General features: G+C 38.9%; 1 protein-coding gene across 5 annotated transcripts in view; it reads right to left on the reverse strand.

Moving 5' to 3' along the window:
• The window catches only part of LOC145981803 (multiple PDZ domain protein-like), a 963,820-nt gene that overhangs the window by 746,843 nt on the left and 200,185 nt on the right, over positions 1-16,792 (reverse strand). For all 5 annotated transcript variants that reach the window (XM_083115230.1, XM_083115226.1, XM_083115228.1 and 2 more), the window contains 4 exons: positions 13,319-13,477; positions 8,533-8,724; positions 4,585-4,807; positions 3-94 (listed from right to left, as the gene is read on the reverse strand). In XM_083115230.1, coding sequence (XP_082971356.1) covers positions 3-94; positions 4,585-4,807; positions 8,533-8,724; positions 13,319-13,477 — 666 coding nt within the window. The remainder of the gene's footprint in view (positions 1-2; positions 95-4,584; positions 4,808-8,532; positions 8,725-13,318; positions 13,478-16,792) is intronic.

Below are 16,792 nucleotides of genomic sequence, written 5' to 3' on the forward strand. Positions count from 1 at the left end.
ACCTCCACTATCCGATCGTTCACTTGGATTTTCCTGCATACATCTGCTGCACTTCCTTCACTAATGCTCTTCACAAAAATTCCTGATAATTCCTCTACAAGAGAAATATTGAGAAAATTAACATTAATCAGTAAGTATTCAAATTTACTAATTTAAAACATCATAAACTTAAAATTTAATAAAATTAATAACACAATATTGTCCCTTTCAGAAAATTATTCACAAACTAGGATATATCATTCAATAAAAAACTTCCAACAATTGACATAATAAAGAACATCCAACATTTATATATTTATTGTTATAGCATATTACCTTTTACATATTCCAAAAGCACTTCAATTGTGGAAATTATTTAGTTATGATAACACCTTATAAATCTACCATAACTGGAAAAGTTTTGTATATGTATGTCTAAGTTTTCTGACCCCTTAGATTTTGTTTAATTGCATGATACAGGGTGTACACAAAAGAATATTGGAGTTGTAAGTAGTTGTTTGGCTATGCAAGCCAACATATGCATTTGTAGCTTAAGGCTCGGCTGTACCTTTGGCATGCGAATGGGCGAATTTTTTCAAATTTTCCTCTCCATTCGAAAAACCTCGAGGATATTTCAAAATTTGAAAAACTACATACGCTTAGAATTGCTTCTAGAGCATTGACGTGAATTTTTGTGTAGTTTTCTTTCACTGTTGTCTAGATATTATCAATACTTTCGCGATTACGTAAGTCTATTAAACTATTGATAATATCTAGACAACAGTGAAAGAAAACTACATGAAAATTCACGTCAATGCTCTAGAAGCAATTCTAAGCGTATGTAATTTTTCATATTTTGAAATATCCAAGGATTTTTCATATGGAGAGGAAAATTTGAAAAAATTCACCCATTTGCATGCCAAAGGTCCAGCCGAACCTTAGAGCAACTGTGGAAATTTTGTCTGGCAACAATGAAAAGTGGTTTCCTCTCCCTACTGGCAGTGCCAGTGTTCAAAATGGCGACTCCTCAGCAGAAATCTTTTTGTGTTCTGCTTCTCCTCGATGACGTGAGCTAACAAACCTGTTCTTGGATTTAAATGTATAATGTCCAAATTGTGTTCGTGCCATCTTATTGCCATAATATTGAGGAGAAGAACATGAAAAGAGAAGCATTTTAAAAAGAGTGACAGGAAACCACTATGGAGTTTTCTTCTTCACAAGTGGAGTAGGCCACCATCTTTAAAATTTAATGTAATGGAAAAACATCAAGAATCTCTGCAAAAGGGATGATGATTCTGAATTGCCTGATGATATTTGGGATTTATAATTTTTTTAAAAAAATGTGATAAAAATATTTATCTAAAATAATAATAAAACTTTCTAAAGCTCTGATTACTATTACTGGTTTTGTTATTATATTAATTAATTGCTAGCCAGCTACAATGTGTAGGGTTAAGTAATATGTTTCATTGAGTGTACTTTTATGTTATTATTCAATGAAACTGTATGTGCTTAATGAATTGTGATTTTTGCTGGATATTAGAAGCTTCCCATTTGGAGGAGCTGTCTTTCAAAAGACCGTTGCAGTGGAATTTCCAGTGCTACGGGGTCCACGTTCACGGACATTTACCCCGATTATAAAAAAGGCCAGTTGGACTTTAGCAAAAAACAGTGTTTCCCAATCTTTTTGACGATGAGGAACGTTTCCTCGAGTTTAGTCCACTTTTGGTGGCTAGACTGATATAATAATGTAGCATTTGGTGTAAGCCAACCCCTGTTTGCTGTCCCAAAGCCCCATTTAGAAAAGCTTTGAATATTTGGATATTTCCGTATTGAATAATTGATGCCCAAAAGAAAGAGTAAAGGCATAAGGAAACGCATTGTAATGAATGGAATATCGTTTAAGCTGAGGGTAGGCCCGCAGAGATAGTTATGCTAACCCTGCGGTAAAGGAAGTGCCGATGGTGTAAGCCATAGGAGCGCAATTTTGTTGGTTTAGAGTTTTGATAATTTGGTCTATGCAAGACATACATGGAAATGCTATGTAAATATGTATATATATATAACAATGTAAAATCAAATCATATAATCCTACTCGAAATGTTCTGATTTAAGAATTAACTCTAAGAACTACAGGACTGTTAATTTTAAACCAGTTGTTTATTCACTTTTCTGTACATGTGTAACGAACCCGGGACTAAAAATATAAATGTTACATGAAACCCCCCTTTTCATAATTCCGGCGCAAATATAATCTGCTCGCTTGGCACCCAGGGTGATTTGAAAGGATAATACAAGGTTAATAATCCAGAGGGCCGGATTTAAACCAGGGACTGGGGGGCTCCATTTCACAATATTTAGAATTGCTTTTCTAAAATACTTGGCTAAGTAGAACAATGTGGATGAGTCACGATTAAATGGAATTGATAAAGTGACCCTCACAAGAAACATCCATGCCCAAGCAAGGGTCTGACCCCAGGGCTTTCGGTAGTGAGATTAACACACTCCTTGGCCATTGAGTTAGTGAACCTATATACCAGGTGGCCCACATAAAAGTAGCCAGGCCGGGTAATACCAGAGACGAGGTAATAATTGTATGTATTCCGCAGCGGATAACACAAAGCCTGAGAAAGTCTACCCGAAAACTATCCCAGCAGGTTGATGTGTCACGAACAACATGTCAGCGTGTGCTGAAGTCTCTGAAACTGAAGCCATATGGAGTAACATGTGTCCAGGAAGTGAAGGAGCCAGACACAGCTAAATGGGTTGCATACTGTAATTGGTTACTGACAATGATTGCGGACGAACGTTTGGACCCTCTGCTACATTATGTCCGACAAAGCGTGGATCCATTTATCGGGTTACTTGAATGCGCAGAATATGAGGTACTGGTCCGCTGAGAATCCACATATCCTGCACGAAACACTCCTCCATGACCAGAAAATTGGTGTTTGGTGCGCAGTTTCAGGAACACGTATAGTGGGTCCAGTGTTCTTTGAATCAACAGTGAATAGTGCAGTTTAGTTTATCGTGGCTTCTTGCAAACGTTTTACGATGAACTGACACCAGAAGAAAGACTATACTCCTACTTCCAACAAGATGGAGCCACATGCCACACTTGGAACGAATCCCTGGGGTTGGTGCATGAACTGTTTACAGAAGAGTGCACATGTAAGTAAGCAAGGGGTTGTGGCCCCCTCGTTCCCCGGATTTCTCCTCCTGTGATTTTTATCTCTGGGGATGCTTAAAGCACAAGGTATATGCAAATAACCCACATACCCTGGCTGAACTGCAGAGAAACGTTACCAACACCATCCGCAGCATCAGCCGTGAAGAGCTACAGGCTGTGTTAGCCAATATGCTGCAACATGCACAGAAGTGTGTGTACGTTAATGGGGGCCACTTTCAGCATCTCATGTAACATGCAGGTAAGCCAGTGTTCACATTTTCCTACTCTTTCCTAGTAGAATAGGCAAGACAAGAAACTCCTTGCTGCCTCACGCCCAAGCCATACGTAGGGGAGGGACGCACGGAAGCAGGGATGGCAGTGCATACGGGTCAAACTGTCTACGCAGAACGAGAACACAAGAAAAGTAAGCAAGAAATTGAAGTTCATAAAAAAAATAGGTTTTTACAGTAAAAAAAATACACAAGAAGTGAGCTGCTAACATAGTGCATTAAGGTAGAGCATACCTACACTCAGTGGCGGCGATTGCGTTCCAAAACTGGGGGGGGGGGGGAGCAAAGACAGTATATTTCCCTTTGTAGATAAGATTTAGCATAGTGCGGGGCCAAAAGTGGCAAAAACTGGGGGGCAACTGGCACCCCACCCCCATAATCACCGCCACTGCTATAGGTTATGTCATCCATGCCATTCATTTTATCCTCGTTGATGGGACTATCTTCCAAGGAGCTATCATCTTCCAAGAGACTATCGAAGTCAAAAGCACTGTCGTCGGCAATATTGATAATAATGAGTCTGTTGCACTATCAATTAACGGTTCTGCCTTGAGATATTCATCCTCAATTCTTAAAACGTGATTTGACAATTTTGCCACGCTGAAAGTGGTAACGTGACTACAAAATTCTGTGCACAAATTAGTAGCGGATTCCACAGTAAACGGAATGACCGTGTTCTGCTAAGATGGAATCAATTTTGAACTTCTTCAAACAGGGTTTGTTAAGATTCACCAATGAATACAATTCTGGTTTGAACATGTGTGCGTCAAAGGGGATGATGTTTTGAACGAGCCACTGAATCATAGTATATTTTCGGGAGGACGAAGAAGGTGCAGGAAATCGATCACGTTGTTTCTTCATGCTCACACAACATTTATGACGTTCGGCAACCCTGCCTGTGTGCAAGATAAGGGAAGTTCCGCGTTTCTGACCCAGCACACCGGTGGGAGAGTTTCGTCTCACCTCTTGTACTGTACCATTCTTTCGGCCGGTATCCGGTATCACCACGCCGGGCCACTTTTATGTGGGCCACTCTGTATTTCAGTATGTTGTCTAAGGTATTGTAACAATAACATGCACATGTTAAAACTTCGAAGGCTAAAATTTCCATTCCACAACATAACTTAATATAAAATATTGTCTTACCTTTTTCGCACACATATCCTGCAATTGTTATTCCCAAGCCGTGAGCATCCTTCTTCAGTTCAACCTCAAATGTCTCCATTTCAGGTAACTTAGCTTCAAGGGACATCATATCCATGGTCAAAACAGGCAGAGAAGGGGTGGTCGTGGCCAAAGAAGGTGGGGGTGGAGCGGCTGCTATCGGCATTGGATTCGTTACCACGTCTACTACGAGGCTAGGTTGTGGCTGCGAAATAATGGATTAATGATCAATTACAATTAAAGAGATAGGTTTGGAAGTTAACAAGGAGAAAACTAAATATATGCTTACAGGCTGAAAACAAGTGTTAAGTAATAATCAAAATTTAATTATTGATAACAACTCGTTTGAACCAGTTTCCAAATTCAAGTACTTAGGAGTAATACTAACAAATGAAAATTACATTAAAGAGGAAATAAAAAGTAGGCTTAATTCAGGAAATGCATGTTACTCCTCTCTTCATAAACTTTTGTCTTCTCGCTTAATATCTAAGAAACTAAAAATTAAAATATACAACACAGTAATTTTGCCTGTATTATTATATGGCTGTGAAACTTGGTCCCTTACATTGAAAGAGCAACATAAATTGAGAGTATTTGAAAATAAGATCCTTAGGAAAATATTTGGACCTAAAAGGGATGAGGAGACAGGTGAGTGGAGAAGGCTACATAATTTAGAACTACATAATTTGTATTCATGTCCAGATATTATTGGAATAATTAAATCAAGAAGACTTAGGTAGGCAGGCCATGTGGCACGAATGGGAGAGGAAAGAGGAGTTTACAGGATTCTTGTTGGGAAACCTGATGGTAAGAGACTTGTAGGAAGGCCAAGACGAAGATGGAGGGAAAACAGTATATAGATCTTGTTCAAGATAGGGACAGATGGAAGGCCTGTGTTGCTGCAGCCATCAATCTTCGGGTTTAAGAAGGCTAGAGAGTTAGTTAGATCAATTACAATGCAAGAGGACACATCTAGCTCTGATAGATGCATGAATATTGTAGCAATTCACTACACATTTTAACCTTAACCCCTTAAGTGTGGAATTTTCTGAATGAGTCAAAAGTGTGTTTTTTTAGCAGAATTCCATTGAACAAAATTAACTGAAAAAAAACAGCGCTATTTGCCTGCCTTTTTTTATGCAGTATTTTTTTATAGAATTCCTTTCATATTGCACAAATGTAAATACACAAATACAATTATGCAATATTACATAACATGTCAGCATATATGGGCTTCAGGTTCATGCAGAATAAATCATTCTGGTGTGAAAGTCTTTGAAACAAGTACAACTTAATGCCCGCAACACACAAACTTCGTTTGTTTGCCATATTTTGGTTTTCTATTATGCGCAAACTACGAGAAATGTGAGCAAACAACTTTTCTTATGTTATCTGTCCTCCTCTTTTTCGTCTTCTTCCTCTGCCGCTAATGCTTTTGTTTTTACTACAGCCAGCATAATGTCACCTAATGCGATTGTTATGTTCTCAACATTTGGGCGAATATATATATATGCCACCCACATTCGAATCTAGTCAAAGCAAACACAAAGCATACATATAGGCCTTTCGCACTGCAATAACACACTGTAAATAGCATATATATACACAAAACACACCCAAAGGGTTAAGGAATCTTTCAAACCAAAATGACAAAAGGCACGTGATAAGTGACATGGGGATTTCACACAAAGTAGCACATGATGAACATGAGCCCCTTCAGTCTAAAACAAAACATTCAGTGCACATGCAAAATCAGCAGACCAAGGTGACACAATTCACAGTATTGAGAAAACGGCCCAGTCCGAGTGACATGCAAGCAACAAGCTTGTTTTGTCACTTCAGTTTGAAAGCTTGCATTTATTAGTGAGGGTTCACTTCCAAGCAACAGGTATCACTTGTTGCTTTGGTCTGAAATCTTCCTAACCTTGAGGAGATGGGACCTTTTTATGCTGTGAACAATCTTCAGACAGGAGTTTTTCAAGCTTGGGCTTTCTCAATGTTATGTTAATGAAACAAATCACTATCAATGTAAAAATACAGGATGAAAAATAAAGTAATACAGGGTGTCCAGGTTGAGAGTAACACATTTCAAATCATTGCCAAAATTTACTGAACAAAGATATAAATGTGGATTAATTGCACAGCAGTGGGGCAAATGAAACGATTTCCACATTTACGTCTACTGGAAGTGTGTTTAAAAGCCATGGGGGCAGCCCATTTGCTACAAAAGTATTATCTTCCAGTTAGACAGAGCCCATGCACACTGCAGCCATCACGTTCAGGAAACTCTCGTCATTGATCAGACTGGTCAGATCAATCACATACCCTCCCCTCCCAATCCCTGGAACCAACAAAGAATACTCATGCCCTGGCCAGGATAATTATCGGTACAAGCTGAGAAATCAATCCTTGTGGTATCTGGCATACTGGTCAATAGAACCTCGTGTTTGATAGAAAATATGCATTATAATTACAGAGAAACTTAGTACTCACATTTTCCACGTAGCTTTTTTTGGTTTGATCTATTAATTTCACTGGCCACTGCCACCATCCTCGTTGGAACTTGTTATCTTGTTGCTTGGCATGTTTCTGTTCTTTTTTGTTTCTCGATTCCCGCTAGGCACTCATGTTGTCTGCCGTTCACTGGTGTTAATTGCTGCAGTAGGGTTTTTGATAGATTGATTTGCTTTATTCTACTTCACTTTTGTACCACTTTTGGCTAATTTGCGAAGATGGGGATGAGTGATGATATGATGAAATTGTAGGGATGGGACCGATTAATCGTTACTCTATCGGTATTAGCCAATATAGGCATATCGGTGTATTGGTTTATCAGTAAAATTTTACAGATCTGATATATCGATAAATATCTTATAATTTAGCAAAAAATTCAGCCATTTTGTTGTAATTTTTATGGAAAATCTCCATGCCCTTCTTTCTAAAAAAGTAAATGTCTAAATATTCAACTTCTTTTGCATTGCAGTCACCTCAAAACACACATTTATTAAGGAGATCAATGAACTCGGGTTCTTCAAGGACCATTTCTAATTTTATATCGGATCGGTAGAATATCAGTTATCAGTATCGGTACATCGGTATTGGCCAAAATTTCATATCGGCCCATCCCTATGAAATTGATGAATGGACACTCACAAACATCCATCCCCCGCTTGAGATTCAAACCCAGAACCCCTGGCATGGTAGCACAATGTGCTAACCACTCCACCACAGGGACCGGCTCTGAAATTAATAGAACAAACCAAAATAGCTTCGTGGAAAGCATGAGTACTAAGTTTCCCTGTAATTATTAACTAACATGTCTCTCATTTCCCAAAATATGAATATGAATTTTGTATATCATTGATGTTTACCTCTGTTTTCTTCATCTCTGACATCACCAACAGTAGCATAAGACAAAGACATTTTGTACACAAACAAAGCAACTATGAAGAACAGACATTTAACACAGAGAATCTACATTTAATTCCCTTTGCATATAATTCCAGGAATTCCTGATCAGTACACACCCCATTGGAAATACAGGGTGTTCAAAAAGTCCCGGTACCATTACAAAATACCTATTCCCTGGCCACCGCACTCTTTTGATATCACACCCTTGGATTTCTTCTTCTGGGGGTATGTCAAAGATTGTGTTTACCGCACTCCTGTTCCAGATGTTGCTACTCTTCGAAGAAGAATAACGGAGAGTACCCTAACTGTTACTGGTGATATCGCCTTGATGTTCTAAGAGCAAGTAGAGGGGCGCATATATAAACGTGGACAGTTGTAGCTCATTTGCAATCAACAGCATTGTTCTATTGCATGAAGTTTAAGAGGTATGCTTTTTGTAATGGTACTGGAAGTTTATGAACACCCTTTATTTTGAGGCACTCTCTCCACTAAAATCTAGCCAATGAACAAAACACTTACATGCAATTCTATTTCTGTCTGCGCGAGACCGGAATCTTGCTGATTAAAAATAAAATGATTGTCATAGGTGTCCATCACGGATGGGTGAGGATTGAATGTTTCAGCGTAGCCATTCTGCAACAGATGTCGCTCCAGCTCATCAGGGTCACCCAAGATCTTTGTGGGTACAATTGGAGCATGGCTGCCAAGGGCCTGAAATAAGAATACAATTAGTGTAACTACATACTGTTGTTACAAAGTATGGACTGTGCATATTCACTAATTTTATTTGAGAAATATATGGAACATAGTGTGCCATTTATATACTTTGGCACAAGAAACTGGAACGTGGCTTGTGCTGTAAAATGCATTATTATTCACCTTCAAATCTACAGAGTCAAAAGTCACATTACATAGGAAGTTTCACTTGTCTCATTCATTGTACGAGAGTCATTCCAGTTTCCTGGTGTATGGATTGGTCACTGTGGTCCCATGGAGTGGCCACCGTGGTGTCCAGACCTGAATCCAATGGCTTTTGTACTTTGGGGTCATTTAAAGGTGCTCGTCTACTCAGTCAAGATTCAGAACATCCAGCATCTTAAGTAACGCATTGTGCAATGTGCAGACATGATTATGCTGGACGTTCTTCAAAAGGTTCTGGATAACCGGAAACGTCATGTGCACAAATGCATTGATGTTCAATGTGCACACACTGAAGATATACTATAAATCCCTATGTAACCTGACTTTTGACTCACTCTGTATTTTTATTATTATAACAACAATAATAATAATAATAATAAAAAGACACAGTGAATGATTTTTTGCCAGGTAACGTTTCACAAATCATCTCATTTGCATTATTGCATGTGCATGCCATTGGATCTGATGAATGAAATGATAAGTTTGCGACATATTACCTGTTATAAAAATAATCGATGCACTGTTTATTAATTAAACAGTGAATAGCAATGTCCACGAAGTGCTACCCAATGTGACAATTTTAACAGGGGTATAGTGAAGCCAATTGTGGGTAGCAGAAATCAACACCATCATTGTGAATGTGTTGCAATGTACTAATGTGTTGCCAACTGGGGGTAATTAGATCATACCATATTTACGCGTGTATAGTGCACGTGGTTTTTGATGGGCAAAAGTTACAAAAAATTATATCTTGTTTATAATGCGCAGTACAATCCAGTTTCAAGAAATGGATTCCTTAGTTGTAGGTCGTAGAGTTGTTGCTATGCTGATCAAGAGTGAATAACATCATACCAATTCAATGAGTCACCTGTTGCTATGTGGACCAAGAGGAGAATATCCTCTTTGTGTAAACAGTAAGTCACCAACTCATGCCACCTCCCCCCCTCCCTGCACTGTGTTTAGCATCCCAAAGCTTTCACTCTTTAACCACCTTCTTTATTCCGTAATAATAGAAAGCAAGATGAAAGTTACATTATGGATTTGAAGTGCTCAGCAAGTTATTTTCTATTATTTCTTGCCCAACAAATACTGCTGATATGCATCCCATGTGACGGAAGGTGCAGACTTGAATTCTGCCAGATTTGCACTGCTTTTCTTGGTGTCACAGAACATTACATTACATTACAAAGTGAAAAATAGTATGAAATGGCCTTCAAAATTTTATACATGATTTTTCTCATTCTTTCTTTACTTTTTCTAAAAGAATTTCAAAATATATACTTTTTCCATTACTAATATAACATTTATAAGAGGCACATTCAGGGCCCTCAAACTAGCAGTTAGCAGCACAAGATTTCTTCCATTAAGGAATTTTAATTATTGTTTTCTTTTTCCTTATGTTTTCTTTCATCCAAAGCACCATAGAAATCAGAACGTTCCTTCATTTTGTGATGAACTTATTTCAAGCGCATTTCACATTAGTGTTGTTATCTTGAATTTAATACTGTTCCCACGTTCAGAAACTGCAGGATTTAAGCTTTACAATGATATATAACATGATAGGGTTCCGTAAACATGAAAAATCAAGGCAAGAGTCCCAAAATCATGGAATGACCCTGTATGGTTTCAAGTTGGCTGACAGAATTATTCCGTGCATAATACGCATAACAGTTTTGGGAGCAAAAATTTTGGGAAAAAGTGAGAAGATATATATAGAGATAGAGAGAGGAGAGAGGGAGAGGAGGGAGAGAGGGAGGGAGGGAGAAGAGAGAGAGGAGAGAGAAGAGAGAGAGGAGAGAGAAGAGAGAGAAAGGAGAGAGAAGAGAGAGGAGAGAGAGAGGAGAGAAAAGAGAGAGAGGAGAGAGAAGAGAGAGGAGATAGAAGAGAGAGAGAGGAGATAGATGAGAGAGGAGATAGAAGAGAGAGAGAGGAGATAGATGAGAGAGAAGAGAGAGAGGAGATAGAAGAGAGAGAAAGGAGAGAGGAGAGAGGAGAGAGAGAGGAGAGAAAAGAGAGAGAAGAGAGAGGAGATAGAAGAGAGAGAGGAGAGAGAAGAGAGAGGAGAGAGAGAGGAGAGAAAAGAGAGAGAAGAGAGAGGAGATAGAAGAGAGAGAGGAGAGAGAAGAGAGAGGAGATAGAAGAGAGAGAGAGGAGAGAGAAATGAGAGAGAAGAGAGAGGAGAGAGAGAGGAGAGAAAAGAGAGAGAAGAGAGAGGAGATAGAAGAGAGAGAGGAGAGAGAAGAGAGAGAAGAGAGAGGAGATAGAAGAGAGAGAGAGGAGATAGATGAGAGAGAAGAGAGAGAAAGGAGAGAGAAGAGAGAGAGAGGAGAGAAAAGAGAGAGAAGAGAGAGGAGATAGAAGAGAGAGAGGAGAGAGAAGAGAGAGGAGATAGAAGAGAGAGAGAGAGGAGAGAGAAAGGAGAGAGAAGAGAGAGAAAGGAGAGAGAAGAGAGAGGAGAGAGAGAGGAGAGAAAAGAGAGAGAGGAGAGAGAAGAGAGAGGATATAGAAGAGAGAGAGAGGAGATAGATGAGAGAGAAGAAAGAGAGGAGATAGAAGAGAGAGAAAGGAGAGAGAAGAGAGAGGAGAGAGAGAGGAGAGAAAAGAGAGAGAAGAGAGAGGAGATAGAAGAGAGAGAGGAGAGAGAAGAGAGAGAGAGAGGAGATAGAAGAGAGAGAGAGAGAGGAGATAGAAGAGAGAGAGAGAGAGAGAGAGAGAGAGAGAGAGAGAGAGAGAGAGAGAGAGAGGAGAGAGAGAAAGGAGAGAAGGGGATCTAGGGGTGTGCATCTTGGGTGGGGGAAGGGGGTGAAAGGGGAAGGAGTAAACTTTCTCTCTCTTTCTCTCGTGGGAAAGGGGATGATTCTCCACTTCTCTCTTCCTCTCTTTTGTGTGTGAGAGAAAGAGAGAGAGAGAGAAAGAGAGAGAGAAAGGGGGGTTATAAGGAAAGAGAGTGAGAGAAATATCTCCTTACCTAAAATTCTGACTTAAAAAATTAAAACAAGTGGTGTAAAAAACTCCTTCGGAAAAAAATAAGCGGCAAGGTTTGTGAAAAGAACTGTTCAAGACAAACACAGCTCATTAAAAATTCAGAATGGACTAAAAGCTTCCTCGCAGATGGTGGAAGAGGTCAGATATTTGCAAAATCTAAAAACATTTGATAGAGCACTGTTGCCATCCCCCAACAGGGATGACAAATAGCTTGGAAGATTAAAAGCCTGTCCGAGGAAATCACATTCAACAAGAATATCTTGAGAAATGAAATCATAAACATATGAAAATTGAAAACATTACAAATAAAAGTGTTCTTCAAAAGTGCATTTCATTATATTTTCCTTACAGAAATATCCAATATCAGTGGCAGTGTGCAGGATGGGGGTGAAAAAAACCTGACATTTACTGACAAGTTGGGATGTGAAATGTTCAGGATTTCATGAACTGAAAATCATGAATTATACACATTTTCTGCTTGAAGTGTTGTTTCGTCATTTCTGGAATCAAAACTGCCACTACAAAGAAACTTCGAGAATTAAGCACTTTATACAAAAACATTCAACAGTTCAGAAAGTCATTCGTAAAGTTGGGCTCTAGATGGAAACCATGATGATAGGTTTTAAACCTATTGAAGGGTAGCATATGCATTCATGAAGGCTTCCAAATTTTTAAACTGAAATTTCACTCTTGTAACCAGATAAAAAAAGGAGGGCAGAGGGGGATGAACAGCTGCATTTCTGTAATCTATAGTATAGAACGTAACAACCCATTTATTCCAAATGCTAATCAATAAATTGTGCTCTTCTTGCCATCGTATTGATTTAATTGAATTTCAAACTTATCACACAAACAAAAGATTGAACTGCAACCATTGACACCATGAGTAGGAATTTTTTTTGTGCCTATATTTTTCCTTTAGTGCATAATTTGAATATTTGAGTGCATATTTTACTTGTTTTTAGTGCATAGATGCATGCATATTTTCCACTTTTTTAGTGCATATTGATCCGCACATGATGAAATTGATGAATGGACACTCACAAACATCCATGCCCAGGCCAGGATTCGAACCCGAGACCACTGGCATCATAACAAGATGTGATAACCACTCCGCCACGGGGGCCGGCCCAGAGGGCAAGAAAGCACTGCTCTTCACTGGTGCAAGTGTGTGAAGCAGGCGCCATCTTTAAAAATTATGAAAATTTGATTTGTAGAGCTCACTTGATCAGTGTTGCACCCTTGAGGTTGTTTTGTAAATAACGCTTGATACCGGATGTATTTTGAGCTGTCAATTTTTATCAGACTTTTAAGGCCTTTGTTTGGCTCCCCCTCATACAATCTTGCATCTCAAATTTGTAATTAAATTCCAGCCTATTAATTTCATCAGTTTGTGTACCTGGTAATCTGGAGATGTTGGTTCCACAGGCCGAGCAACAACCAAACGCACGTGGCTACCGGATTGGCGAAGGACTGCCGCCACTTGTTCCGAGCCCATTCCTCGTAAGTTAACATCTCCAATCTGAAGTATGTGATCTCCACTCTGTAATCTACTATCCTGTAAAACAGCAAAAATTTACCTTGAATCAAATCTGTAACACAAACATGTAATATAAAACTGAAAACATTCACAGCAATTATTATTACTTTCTTCCAATACACCCACCGCAAAATGACCAGACCTCATAACAAAAGCACAAAAAATTACATCTTTATCACAAGCCAGAGGCTAAGTCTCGAATCCTTGACTTGTTGATAAAATAAAGAGACTTGGTAGGATTAATTGTTGCTAGATTAAAAATCAGTAACTTACGTGTGTGAGCATGAGATTGGTCAAACGTTTCGGAGGTTATACTACCTCCTTCTTCAGGTAAATGCGATGTTTTCAGACACCTGACATGGTGCCTCATCGAGAAAGTGTTGGTTGAGTATTTAGGTCAAAAGGTATAGGAAAGAACACTTACTAAAAAGATGATGTAAAATATACATACTTAAAACTGCGCAATACACTATTAAAACAAAAGAACGTTCAAAGTTGCTGCAGGCCAACTGTCAATCGGTGCTTGGGGTAGGCGAATGTAAGGTGTCAGCTAGTGCTTGGAGAAGGAAAACTCCTCCCCTCCGGCCTTTCCACAACTGGGGCTCATGAGTCACCAGTCCAAGGTGAATTCTACGAGGGCCACTATTTATATTTTGAGCCTTGGCAACACTGATTGAAGTTAGGCGCGATTTGACGTTTGCAGGGAATCGTCTGGCATTATTAACCATAACGTACTTCAAATGTTTTGTCAATAGCTTCTTTTGTGTTGTTTATGTTGCCTTGGAGATTGAGCGACAACAATAAAATGGAATTAACTCGTGAACATTTTCGTGCGACGATTTTTTACGATTTTCGATGTGGATTATCAAGACAAGGGTGCATCGATCAACTTACTTCCACATTTGGCGATGAAGCCCCATCCTTTGCCACCGTGAAACGCTGGTATAACAAATGTAATCGTGGCCGCCATTCGCTCACCAACGAGATTCGCGAAGGTCGTCCAAAATCAGTTGTTGTTCAAGAAAACATTGATGCTGTGCAAAACCTAATACTGCAAGATCGTCATGTGACATACTGTGAGATTGAGGCAACCATAGGCATTAGTTCCACCAGCATATATAAAATATTACATGATCATTTAGCTGTGAGAAAGGTATGTTCTCGTTGGATCCCACGCAATTTGACAAAAACTCAAAAAGACGCTCGCGTCAATTGGTGCAAACAAATGCTCAATAAATACAATCGTGGTGCTTCAAAAGATGTATGTAAGATTGTAACAGGTGACGAATCATGGATATATGCATATGAGCCGGAACGTAAACAGCAGTCGACTGTATGGGTGTTTCAAGATTAACCCAATCCAACAAAAGTTGTTCGCGCTCGAAGCACATCGAAACAAATGGTCTCCTGTTTTTTTGGGAAAACTGGTCATGTGGCAACTGTGCCTTTAGAGGAACGTAGAACGGTCAACTCTGAATGGTACACAACAATTTGTTTTCCAGAGGTCTTCGGTCAAATACGGAAAACAAACAAACACTGTCGGATCATTCTTCATCAAGACAATGCCAGCTGTCACACATCTCGTCTAACAACAGCCTTTATGAACAGTCAAAAAATCGAATTGATGGGTCATCCGCTGTACAGTCCCGATTTGGCACCCAATGACTTCTTTTTGTTGCCGAATGTCAAGAATGAAATGTGTGGACAACGATTTTCGTCGGCAGAAGACGCCGTTGATGCGTTCAAAAACCATATTATGGAGGTGTCTCAAGAAGATTGGAAAAACTGCTTTGACAAATGGTTCGAACGAATGCAAAAGTGTATTGACCATAAAGGAGAATACTTCGAAAAACAATAAAGCAGTTTTCAATGCCAAATTACTGTTTTTTCATTGTTAGGCTCAAAATATAAATAGTGACCCTCGTACTTCACACAAGGTGTTTCCCCAGTTGGGGAAAGGCCGGAGGGGAGGAGTTTTCCTTCTCCAAACACGAGTTGACACCGTACATTCGCCTACCCTGAGCACCGATCGGCAGTTTGCCTTCAGCAACTTTGAACGTTCTTTTGTTTTAATAGAGTATTGCACGGTTTTAAGTATGTATATTTTACATCATCTTTTTAGTAAGTGTTCTTTCCTAAACACTTGCTCGACGAGGCACCATGTCAGGTGTCTGAAAACATCGCATTTACCTGAAGAAGGAGGTAGTATAACCTCCGAAACGTTGTTTGACCAATCTCATGCTCACACACGTAAGTTACTGATTTTTAATCTTTTAATCTCTAGTTGATATTCGATTGTGAGCAATTTGCACATTATCAGTATAATTAATTGTTCTATAATTAAAGATATTTTCAGTCGAGTAGCCAATCGATATCTGCGCTCCGACGGACGCCATCTTGAAAATAATCCGCCATATTTGATATTTTTGGATTTGATAGATCTCGGGAACGGTGTCTCCTATCAACGTCCGGTTTTCTCAGAAATGTTCCAAATAGTGTAAATCAATAAATTTATTTTTGAAAAATAAGAAATGTAAGTTTTTCAGAAAAACTACGAAACATTTTATGAGAATAACTGCAAGTTGAAAGTCTCAACAATGATTCTTTTTTCAAAGATTATGTTGACTTGTTTGTAAATTGTATTTCTCTTAAAATGTTATTTAAGGTAAATTTATAAATCTAGCGAAAATAGGGGTTCAGTTCGTCTAAAGACTTATAACAAATACTAAGTAATCTTACAAAATAGAAAATGCCATTGCTTGGTTGGAGAATTATTAATTAAGACTTTCTGAAAAGCTTCTATTTCTTATTTTTCAAAAATAGATTTATTATGAAAGTTTGGAACATTTCTGAGAAGACACCGTTCCTAAGATACTGGGTGGTCCAAAAGTCCTGGAACGGTCACACTCACGTATCGTGAGAAATACACATCGAATCGGAAAATGGAAAAATACGTGTTTAATAAGTGAAAGAAAGCTATTCAATATCATCACACTTGATTCCCCACGCCCCGGTTGATTTGACATGGAATGATCCATCAATAAATCTATTGATAATACAGAATGAGTTAAGAGTCAGGTTACATAGAGATGTATAGCATATCTTCAATGTGTCCACATTGAACATCAATGCATTTGTTCATGCTACGTTTCCAGTTCTCCAGAACCTTTTGCAAAACGTCCGGTATAATCATGCCTGCACATTGCACAATGCATTCCTTCACATGCTGGATGTTCTGAATCTTCATTGAGTAGACGAGCGCCTTTAAATGACCGCAGACGAAACAATCCATTGGTGTCAGGTCTGGAGACCATGGTGGCCACTCAGGAAAAT

This window comes from Lepisma saccharinum, chromosome 30 (genome assembly GCF_977018435.1).
Source record: "Lepisma saccharinum chromosome 30, izLepSacc3.1, whole genome shotgun sequence".
NCBI lineage: Eukaryota > Metazoa > Arthropoda > Insecta > Zygentoma > Lepismatidae > Lepisma > Lepisma saccharinum.